General features: G+C 37.2%; 1 protein-coding gene across 3 annotated transcripts in view; it reads left to right on the forward strand.

Annotated features, from left to right (window-relative positions):
* LOC124262886 (ubiquitin carboxyl-terminal hydrolase 38-like) overlaps positions 1 to 12,456 on the forward strand; it is a 66,887-nt gene that overhangs the window by 24,815 nt on the left and 29,616 nt on the right. The window contains exons 1-2 of one of the 3 annotated variants that reach the window (XM_046697470.1): positions 376 to 726; positions 9,658 to 10,194. The exons of 1 other annotated variant lie outside the window; for it this stretch is intronic. In XM_046697470.1, the coding sequence (XP_046553426.1) occupies positions 10,156 to 10,194 (39 nt within the window). In that variant the 5' untranslated portion in view covers positions 376 to 726; positions 9,658 to 10,155. Of the gene's footprint in view, positions 1 to 375; positions 727 to 8,696; positions 8,816 to 9,657; positions 10,195 to 12,456 lie in introns of those variants that run through there. One more of the 3 variants, XM_046697471.1, reaches the window with a different exon arrangement.

A 12,456-nucleotide genomic window follows, 5' to 3' on the forward strand; every position in this document is an offset into this window, starting at 1 on the left:
AATTGATCAGAACATAAATCTGTACTTTATACTTTAAGGTGGCAGATCCACTGTCTCAGATTTAAATGTACAGTTCAACTCACACAGTAACTATATACTCTGATGGTTCACATCACAAATGTTCAGGGGCTCTCAGACAGACTATAATTGCACTATATCAAAACACTCACTGCTTTAGCCTCTCCAGGAATGTGCCTAATTGTGTTGAAGGGTATTGTATTAGGAACAATTGTTCAAGAGAGAATGTGATTTCTCAACCGGCTTCCATGCTTGAGTGAGCAACAGGTCGTCATTCAGGTTTCTTATAATAGCAACAAGTGAACGAGCCAGTTCTTCCCAAGGCTGCTACCGGTCTCCTGCCTGTCCTGTTCAGCAGAGTGTGACCCAAGGAGTTGTCGTCTGCTTATTTGCGTTCTACCTAACAGTTGTCGAGAACAGCCACATCTTCGTAGGTGGGTGGGTGTAGAGATGTCACTGAAACTCGGGAACCTCTCCATGCAGTAGCAGTTTTGTGAACATTTCCTTCAAGTCCTGTCATCTGCAAGTGAACTTTACGGTATTAACATTGACTTCGTGCACTTCTCAATCTTTTGAGTGCCCGTTCACATTTCACACGTGCTGTCAGGTGCTCAGAGGTGGGATTTACAGCCTGACAGAAAAACGAGGAATTTGTCCCTCTTCCGTTGGGTTGTTACTTGGATGACAGACTGAGCAACTTGTTTGCAGGTGATTTTATTTTTTCACTATCTTCTCACTGCTGACAGTATTGTTATGTCAATTTCTATTGTAAGCTGAAATCTTGTATCTGTCAAATCTGAATATTTGTCATTTGGGTAATGGTAAATTTTTGGTGATTGAAATATTAACTTTTTTATGTAACATACATGCTACTTGTTAACATATTACTGAAGAAAATTTCATATTTGTCCAATTCTGTCAAATTAGGTAACAGACCGAAATAACAGGTGCTCTGTGTTGATTCAAACATATTCTGTCATACAAAATTTCTGACCATGTGAGTTGAAACCATTAAAACTCCCATGGCTAGATATAGACTGAGTCCATTGGGTGCAGATTAGTGACATCTGACATGATGAACAATGTAACTTGTTTGATATTTTTTTTGGTTTTGTATGTGAGTTATCTATATATCACTGTCTTATTGCTTAAAGTTTATGATTTCTACTACTGCTTTCCGTAGATGAGGAATTATATGTCTTGCTTTTATGGATACTGTCTCAGTGATTTTTCTTGAGTCGTTCTGTGATATGAACATTCTGAAGAAGGACGATTAATGAGCCAAACTTTTATATAATTCTCTTATTTTACCTGTGCATTAAAGGTATGTGTCATGTAACGTCTGATGTACTTCCAATGTACATATGATACATCATAAATTGTAGGGCAGGTGCATTCTCAGTACTGAGTTTACGGAGGATTAGATTTCTTAGGACTAACGTAGCAGGGCTTGACATTCACCCAAATTCCCGAACAAGACCACAGGACCAGTAACTTTTAAAAATCACTGGTCCTTACAGATTCTTACTGGTCCTGCTAAGGGACTCTTATTGACAGCCTTAAATATCTACTAGACCGTCGGGATGGCACTTATCAAAGTTGCACTAGTCCTGTCAACATTTTACTAGACCCGGGCCAGTGGGATAGCGTGAATGTTGAGCCCTGTGTAGAAGTTGCTTTATGTTATCACACCAGACACGAGTGTTTCTCTTGACCCAGATTACCCTATACTTATCTCAAGGCCCCTTGGGGACACTGGGCCGGATAGTTATGTCAGAATGTGAGGATTATTTCTCAGATATTGACTACTGGTTGGACTGGTCCCAGTTTCACATATAGGTCCCTGTGATACATAAAATGGATGGCACCGGTATGAAGAAATCATTCATACACGTTTCCCTTCTAAGAGGCTAATGGATGCTAAGAAATGTAGAAGGTTTTCTTACACAATTTTGTTTTTTAAATCATTACAGATACAGCTTGTTGTTTTAAGAATATAATACAAATATAAGGGTAGCCCAACAGTTAAAGTGTCTGCCTGTTGATCCAAGGGTTTGATTCAACATAGGTACAAGATGTGGAGCCCATTTCTGTTAGATTGCTGCAATTTTACTCAGAGGTGTAAAACAGAAATAAGTATGAATGATATGAGAAATGTTCTTACTCTATGACATGTGACACATTTTGGACCTAATATTTAAGAACAGATATGACTGAGGCATGTAACAGGAGAAATATGCAAGCTTGAAGTTTGAGATTAGTGGAAGGGGTTTCCTAATATGTCTGTGATTTCAACATTATAGTGTAATACTGAAGCACAGATTATGTCCCAACTGTAGCCAAATCTTTTGTTTGTTTTTAATGTATTGCCCTCTGGATATTCTAGCTACATATGATGGTGGCCTCTAAATAATCAAATCTAGACCAGACAATCAAGTGATTAATGTCATGATCATCGATCCGTGTTGTACACGTCCGATGACACATTCAACCAGATCACCCAGCCAGATATCTCCATCCATTTATCACCTTTCACTATCAGCTTAGGGTGCTGGGGACCATTTATCCTTACCAGGAATTCTCACGGGTATTATATTCAAGAGTAATTTATACTAAAGTACAGGAAAGTTATAGTATCATATGTTTTTTGGGAAAATTTTGGAATGCGAAACTAAACATGATTTAGCCTATAAAGAATAATTCCTCATGTGTCAAAACCATTGGTTGCGAGACGCCTATAAAGAATAATTCCTCATGTGTCAAAACCATTGGTTGCGAGACGCCTATAAAGAATAATTCCTCATGTGTCAAACCCATTGGTTGCGAGACGCCTATAAAGAATAATTCCTCATGTGTCAAACCCATTGGTTGCGAGAGTAGGTTGAGAGGTTAAAACATGTCTGTGTTGATATTTAAATACCCCCCTTTGACCTAGTCAAGCGCGATCCACCCGCTGTGATATGTAGTCTTAACATACAGCCAGGTGTGAAAGCCTTTCTGTTCAGTGCTTATCTAGTTCAAGGCTTTTTGAAGGATCAAGTTATCGCAAACTGAATATCTTTTTAAATGTTTTCTTTCTTATTTGCATGATAGGTCTTCATTGAGATTTTGATAGAAATTCAATATATATGTTTCTCAGTGAGCAGTTAATAGTGTGCTGAGGGCCTATTAGCAATCATAGTGCTGAAATTACTGTAGCTCCTAAACTCAAACACACTCTTTAAACAGTCATACACTTACCTCAATTTGTGCAGTTTGGACCAGGCCTGATACCACAAAGCATTCTTAATGCTATGACAATTGTAAACCTATGTTAAAGTGTGGGTGCCACATTCACCTCAGTGCAATGATGATTTTGTAGAACAGGCCTCTGGTTCCTCCATAGACCGACTGAACTGAGTTTGGTTTTACGCACGCTTTTAGCAATATTCCAGCAACATCACAGCGGGGGACACCAGAAATGGGCTTTACACATTTTACCCATGTGGGGATTTGAACCAGCGTGATGAGCCAACGCTTTAACCACTAGGCTACCCCACCGCCCCTCCTCCATAGAAACCAAGGGTCAATGTTGTTGTTTTTTGAGAGAACAGTTCATTTTAAGAGATTATGCATTCATAATTATGCTTGTTAAGGAAAATTGTTCTTATGCTATGTTTCTTTTCACTCTGCTTGTCACATGGTATTAAGGGGATCTGGGTACAAAGCTTGATGGTTCATGTATCTTTCAAATATTTAAGGTTACCATGGTTACTTTATTGTTTCTAATTTGAGACCACATATAGAAAATCACAGCTTGTTTGCACCAATTTCCTGAGAGTAAAATCATGTTCATTACCAAATGATCATATCCAACTCAAATATCAAATTCAATACCTACTGGGGCAGGATTTTTTAGTATCTCACACTATGCAACTTTTTATCTAATTATCTCTTTCCTGTGGTTCTGTGTAGGTAAACATGTGAGGAATTCAATGGATGTAAAACACGGGATATTGCGTCAAGTGTGTTTGTTCAGTGAATCCAGATTAAATTGATTGTACAGGGCTAGATTTGTATGTTACAGCAAGGAAGAAATTCTGGTATGAGTGTCTGAAACAATGTTCTGTGTTGAGTAGGGATATTGTCTGGAAGCTGGCCCGGTGACCCCGTGTACACTGACATGTACATGTTTGCTCAAGGGTTTACAAGGGTGTACAGAAGCGGCAAGAACATTTACTCAGCTGACTTAACAAGGTAGCTGTTTGTTAGGCAACCTTGTGTAATTTAAAAAAGAAAAGGATATTTTTTTAACAATGGGGATTCCTTAAGGGTTGTCAAGAAAAGGGTACTTTTTTAACAAAGGTGATACCTTTAGGGGTGTCAGTGTAAGGATTGAAATATGTACTAACTACCCTTTCTGGAATACAGATTTTCTTATCAACTTACCACAAAACTCTGAACATGAAAATGTGTTCATCTTTACAAAAATCCAAGCACTTCTTACTGCCATTTTGTATGGCAGAACAAGTTAACGTGTCCATTTCCTGGTTTGTGGTGATCTGTGTGCATGCCTGAAAAAACATTTACTGTGTATGATCGTAAATAAGCTGAAGTTTGAGGACCAAAAATTTGACTTACTTTTCTGGTTGTAAGAAAACGTCATCGTATCACTTGGTGTCAAAGAACAAGAGACAATGACTTTTGTCGGTCAATTAAATTCTTTTTTTTGTAGTGTGCTCAATTGTTTTGGGGTCCAGTGTGACATATAATACTTACAATGAAAGACTTAGCTGCACTAAGCTGTCTGAAACGTCTTAAGTATGTGATTAGGCTTGACTGCTTTAGAAACTTTATGATCTCTGCACAATTAATAATTACTTGAGCAGCTTGGTTAATTTTATATGCATTAATGTATTGCAGCTGATTTACGAAGGTAGCTGTTTGTTAGGCAACCTTGTGTAAGTTAAAAAAGAAAAGGACTATTTTTAAGTCGAACCCAGCTTATCTGGACAGAAACCATGCATTCTGGGTGATATTTATGTGAACCAAAAGATATAATCCATACAGCCCTGGCTTCAGGATTTGGATGTGAATTTCAGTTACCAACAGTGGAATAGTACCCACAGTGTTATGTCGCACTTACCAGACAACAACCATGCTTGACAATGATTCGTTTGCAATTCACCATCCCATGTTCATGTCATCTGAGTTAATCTACTCATGTCATTACACTTACTGCTTAAGATAACTGTAGATCACATATGTATAATTTATTAAGTATATTCAATATTTCAATATTTGTAATCTATTTTATTAAGTACATTATATTAATTTCAGTAAAATCATTTAAGTGATTGAAGATATCACCGTTTTTTTCCACCAACCCCTAGTATATGAGTATTATTACCTCTGTTGAAGTTAACATTAGTTGATAATGGATAAATATATCATAAATGTCATACTCTGATTCTTAAAAACTCATATTTGTTGAAGCATGACAGTTATATTCCACCATAACATTTTTCATATGGAAATAGTAGGGCCAAGGCAAATCTCAACAATGACTGATCAAGCTGTGCTATATATTAAAATATACCCAGCAATAGCAAACAGTTTTATCAAGGAGGTACACTTATAGTTATTATTAGTTTGTATTTATAGTATACACTGCAACTAAAATAGCACTATATTGGAATTATACAATAGAGAGTTGCTGTTATGCTTCCACAGAATTTTGGTATTGAAATGATTCAGGTATCCAGAAATTTGTTTATTCAGACAATATTTAAGAATAGATGAGTGAGGTTTGACTGTAAACATTGCATAACTTATCAATAATGTTACAAATCTATATTTAATAGAGCAAAACTAATTGAAGCCCGGTGAGAAAAAAGGGGAAATTTCCGTCAAACCTGTACTTGAAGTATTGTGCAATATTAAACAGGAGTTCCTGTTGGTCGACCTATTTCCTTGAATCTGTCAAAAAGTTTCTTATGACTGATGTCTTACACTGACAAACAGGCATATCTGGGGTAGATTTAAGATGAAAATATTGACAGGCTAACAAGAACACTTACTAGTTTGCTCATAGTGAATAACTGCAATATCTTCCTGGCTCTGTGTCCTTATGCATGGAATGAAAGCTATGGCTATGAATCAGTTCATTAAGGGTGATAGGAGTATGGCCCAGTGTATGTATGTCAAGCCCAAACCAGTAAAGCAGGTCATCAGTCTGTAATAATTTATGCACACACAGAGACACACATGCACACAGCACACACAAACGTGCACACATGCACATACATACTTACACCATTTTAGCCAATCAGCAATCATTTTGAACAAGGTTTATTACCTCAGTATCCAGCCATATTTTATAAGCACTTGTCTGGTTAGGTACGTATTGAAACACTCGTTATATGCAATTTCAGTGGTTGGTGTATGCTCTGACAAATATATACATTCATGCTGAACTGATATGAATTAAATATTGTGACACGTGAATAAAACATTGTGTGATATGTATCGTATCAGCATATAGTATACTCATGACATTCCTATTTATCACGCTGTGATACTGATCAGAGTTTGGGATGTATTATGCATGTTGTACATTGTGATTAATAGCCTCGAACATAAATGACACTCAATTAATCCAATTGATAAAGAAAATTGATTAATCATTATGAAGTGATAGGCGGATACATACATCAGTATTAGATTGATTCTCATCAACTAGGCTGGGTTAATATTTTGTACTGAGAGAAACAATTCCCCTGAGACTGACTGACTGACTGACTGAGTTTGGTTTTACGCCGCTTTTAGCAATATTCCAGCAACATCACGGCGGGGGACACCAGAAATGGGCTTCACACATTTTACCCATGTGGGGAATCGAACCCGGGTCTTCGGCGTGACGAGTCAACACTTTAACCACTAGGCTACCCCACTACCCCTTCCCCTGAGACAATTAAGATAAGGTTTATATTTGAACATTACTATTGGTCTCTTGTTAATTAGTGTTGTGAAGATAATTAATCTGTTTCACAGTTAAAAGTGTCTTGAACTAGTGAAAGTATAACTTGGGATACAGAAGTTGATGACTGAAGTCTGTTTACATCTTGATTTTCTGTTTTGTTCAAAATGTAAAGGTATCTATTTTGTGTTGTTATGAACTTAGTAACCAGTAAATTATTCATTTTAGATATTAAGATAATGATTTGGAAATTTCTGTGTGACCATAGCCTGACTTTCTGTATGTTTTGCATACTATCAACTCCTGGTTTTCCTCATCCAGATTGGAATATTAACGGGTTGCGATGATATAATTAGAATATTGCTAACAGCAGGGCCATTCACTCAATTTAGTCTCTCTCTCAATATCAAAACATGCTTTACAGATTACTTGAAGTTGTGCCACCCATATGCATTTCTCAGTTACTCACCTTCCAACCCTTTCAATGTCAGATGCAAGCGGTGTTATATCGAGTTTCATTGTAATGCTTTATGATGTATCCACTTTACCAGTTGCTATACATCCAGTGCCTGTATTCTAGGATGAGATATATTCCCAGGAAATATACTTTGTAATGGTATCATAACATTTTGAGTTTCACTCTTTAAGAGGGACAACCAGCTGAGCAAAACCAATGTGATTTATTCAGGACAAGTGTGAGCGGCTCCTACAAGTGTAGGTTCATTATTCAGGCCATTGTACAGGGTTACACCTGTAGCTACAGACAGTGAACATTCCCTTGTAGAACAGTGAGGAGTGAGTGGCTCGTGACCGGGCAATGGCCGGCATCTTAAAGATGCTTATTTAGAATTTCTAATTTAGCTACGGTGATGTATTAAGAAACAAATGTTTCATATGATATTTCAGTAAAATGTATACATTTTGAGATATTGTTAGAACCCAGCTGAAAAGGCACCATGGTTAACCATGGTCAACCACGGCTTACCACGGAAAACCATGGTATTACCATGGTTTACCATGCTAAACCGTGGTCACTAACATTTCTCCCCATGGTAGACCATGGTAGAGACCACAGCAGACCATGGTCACCAGAAACCATGGTAGACCGTGGTCACCAACATTTCTCCCCATGGTGACCATGGTATACCACAGCAGACCATGGTCATTATAGACCATGGTCACCAGAACGATCTTTTTTTTTTGCAAGGTAGAAATGTTTTGATATGATATTGTACTAGAAACGAACATTTTCATATATTGTTGTAAGAAATAAACATTTTGATCTGATATTGTAGTAAACAACAAAGATTTTGATATTGTAGCAAGATCTTTGGTCATAATGATAATGGTGGTTTAAAGTACATACCACTTGTTTATGCTCGGCGATTCAAATGCGACAAATAGCTTAGTTAATGGCATGTTGCTCAGATGACAGGAGAAAGTGGCTCCATTTACCATGATTGTGCTAGTCTATACTTGATGAATCATCTTCACTGTCAGAAATTCAATAGGAAGAAAGACAGAGACTGTGATAGTAGATACCTGTAACTTCAGGAACAGTAATGATAATAATAATAATAAACAAGCTGGAAACATGACTAACACAAGACCCATGATTACCAACTTCGACATGTGGATCAAGGCACCTCCCATGATAAGGCAAGGTTGTGTCATTGCAACACATAGCTGCTCTTTGATAACAGGCATTGTAAGGTGGCAGTAGTCACGCGGGGACAAAAGTGGTCTATTTTTCTCTTTGACATATTCATACTGACTAACAGGTATTATACTATAGCCGTGTAGGAATGTTCATAGGCTATTTCATTGTGGATTCATTGGGTGAGTGATTGCTTTTCCTCTGTTGTGAAATTTGAGTCCGGGAGTTGAGAAATGTTGTAACAGTGCTTCGAAGCATGAAAGGTCATGTAGGTTTGACTTGTTTGATGTGGCACGGTCTGGAAGCAGGTTGGTGGTAAATGAACATGTAGACATGACAGGCTTCTTCTCTCTTTCCATTTTTGTGATGTATGGTTGAAGTGACTTTGTTGACAAAGTTGTAAAGGTGTGTAGCCAGCTGTCAAATGTGTGTAGCAGTAATATTTGTTAGTGATTTAAAAGGATTTATTTATCTGGGTTAAGGTTAATTCTTCTTTTTTTCTCACAAGATTTCCTAGATTTAATATGTCTTCATGTTCTAGTTTTTGAATGATATAATATGTTTGAATCAACATTCTTATGTGTATTATTTTGATTCATTAATAATGTTTACATATAAAACTGGACTCATGAGCTGTTCATGTTTTATTTAGGGACAGAATATGTTTGAACAACAGTTCTATATTTCATGGACAAATCTGTCTGTCAGTGTGTTGATAAGTGACAATTAATTGTTGACAACTCATTTAGCTGGGGAATCCCCACATGGGTACAATGAGTGAAGCCCATTTCTGGTGTCCCCCGCCGTGATATTGCTGGAATATTGCTAAAAGCGGCGTAAAATTAAACTCACTCACTCATTTAGCTGGGAAGACAGAACATGTTTGAATCAACACTTGATAATAGTTTATCAGTCTTATGAATGATGTACTCATGCTATTGATATAATTAAGACAGATAGCGTATATGTCAAACAGTTGTAGAGAGTCGTCGTGTTTGTATAGAATGCCATGCCCATGTTACAGGTGAAGACAAGTTAGTCATCATCACAACCAGCAGAAGAAACTGTGTGGAAAGTAGCACACGTATCGTACAACCAGTGAATGTACGACACCATACAACACATGAATGTATCGCACGATACAACCAGTGAATGTATCTCTAAAGCAATCGTGACACAACCACAGTTGTCCCAGTTCTTTCAGCTAGGCAAACAGTGACTATATTGGTGAATCGGATATTCCACCAGCCCCCAAACCTCCTGTCAAGGGGTACGTGTGTTGAGCTGTCATTCAGCTATATTTAAAGGACCTATAGTATATCAGAGCTCTTGACTATTCATCAGGTCAGAGCTGATAGGGTTTATAGGTGTGACACAATTCATCCAGCTTGGAATGCGTCTTTGGGCGATGATGAATTATTCAATGACAGACCTGATGTCTTGTCTCCTGTAATTGCAACAATTCTGACGGATCACAGCGAGTACGACTTACAAGTGCCACACAACTTCTAAGTCATCAGCAATGGGGACCTGGCTTAAGAAACATAAGTACAAGCTGAACGTAAGTACTCAAGTCCAATAACATGTATACCGGACTAATGATATATATGTCATAGGATACATATACATGTCTTGGAAGTGATGCCTCAGTAGTGTTGAATTAATATCCCTGTCTTCCTGAAACTGTCACACGTGATAGGCTGTCATTTAGGAACAACACTATTTCAAACTGAGTGGTGGTGAAATCAGGTTATTCAGTCCTGAATTCTAAGCAGTGCATTTTCAAAGCTGTGTGCCTAACACTCAGACTGCATTGATAAATGTCAGTTATGACATTTTTTATTTTCATAAGTACATGTGTATATGATAGTGAAATGATAGCAGTGTTGAAGTAATAATAGTATGTCAAGGGTTTAGATATGATAGTTTCATGTTCATGTACAAAACTCTGTAGCTTATAGTGTTTGTTGACATGTATTTTAAGAGTCATGTGACTAGCTGATATTATATGTTCTCTCCAGGCTAACTACAGGCCAGAAACAGATAGTGTTTGAAATTAGCAGCCAAGGGCACCTGTTCATAATCCTATAGTTAGTTGTTAAAGAAGTTACAGTCCCAAGATTCAGTTACCATAGACAAAGACTTTAAGGACCTTAGGTCTTCTTAATTTAACTGAACATACGAACAGACATTTTTTTGTAGTCTTATCTTGTTGTGGAAGTTTAAGATATAAAATAGAATTCACAACTATATATATATATTACAACAACTCACAAAAGATACGCAGCAATGCATGACGAGCCTGCATATACATGTATAGTGTTTGTTTCCCCCAGATTTATGATGTCTGTAGTCTGTCTCAACATCTAGACATTCCAGCTGTACATGCTGTCTTCACCTACAATATTTGATTCTAGGGACCCCTAAATCTTTAACTTTGACATCAGGGTTATGACAAGGATACTTGACTTTCATGGTTAATTTCAAAATGCAAATAATTGTGTGATAACGTATATCTGGTATTTTGACAGTGTTCAGTGGAAGTTAAGGGGTTCCTTGCAACATTCTAATGTGAATGGTGTTATACATTTGAATCCTCATATTATGTGCACTTTATACATTAAAAACTATTTCAAAAACCCTGATGGACACCAACACTTTTGTTTCTAACACTGTTACCGGTAATCTCAAGCTATTTATAATGCTACTATCAGAGTGATATGCCCCGTAGGGTGCTGTTCTTGAGATATACTGGTTGCCTTTAGTCTGTAATCTGTATTGATATTATGTTGCAAACATGCAGATACAGGTTTTGTATTTGTTATCGGGTAATCTGATATACCAGAATATGTGCATCATCTTGTTTATTTCTACTGAATGTAACCCTGATAATCTTGTGTGGTAACATATATATCAAATAGAAGAGGGTCTTTGATGTTTTCTCACATTGTGTTTGCATTATCTATATGCATCACACTGAGGTTGGAATATTGAATTCATGAGAGAGGGATGAGTGTCGGTTAAGGTTTTGCATCATTGTGCAGAGCACTATGCATTCTTGGCCTATTTATTGTAAGTCGGTTATCTGCCCAATCCCCACCCATCTGCAAGCCCTATATTTCTTGACTATATTTTCATTTAAAAACATTGTATATTGTATGCCTAGATATACTACTACAACAAATGATTTTAATGGTATGAACCATAAAATATTGATCCCAGCTTCCTGCTTGCTTAAAGATTTGCCCTTAGTTTTTAACAGAGGTATCCTTTGGGATTGAGACATATCTTACTTTTGATATCTTACCTATGTTGGCATCTAACTGAGTGAAAGTGGACAAATAGCATGATTCTGAGATATTCTGACAGATAAATTATTTGATTTTCATTTCTTCTTGCCTCACTAGATATTAGATGAATTTTGTTCAGCTGTACTGTAAGGCACTTCCAGATATCCACCCCCACATCTTTGTATTGTCCACAAGTTGCGTACAGACTAACATCTCTGCACTGACCCATGCTGGTTGTCAGCTAAGGAATGATGTGGCTTGCAGACCTGGTTGATGCATATTGTGTCCCAGTGTAGATTGATGCTCATGATGTAAGTTACTGGATTATCTTGTCCAGACTTGATATTTACAGACCACCATTGCTGGAATATTGCTAAGTGCAGCATTAAACAAACAAACCTGCAGACTCGCAAAGTGACTACAAGTATTGCCCACTTTCTTCCCCTGATGAAATTCAACACAATCCCACCAAGTATTCTTCATACTTCCTTGTGAATTGTATCACATGACAGTTATCATAAATACATGCTTCA

The sequence above is a fragment of the Haliotis rubra genome, unplaced genomic scaffold (assembly GCF_003918875.1).
Source record: "Haliotis rubra isolate DU_JTF1 unplaced genomic scaffold, ASM391887v1 Scf86, whole genome shotgun sequence".
Classification (NCBI taxonomy): Eukaryota; Metazoa; Mollusca; class Gastropoda; order Lepetellida; family Haliotidae; genus Haliotis; species Haliotis rubra.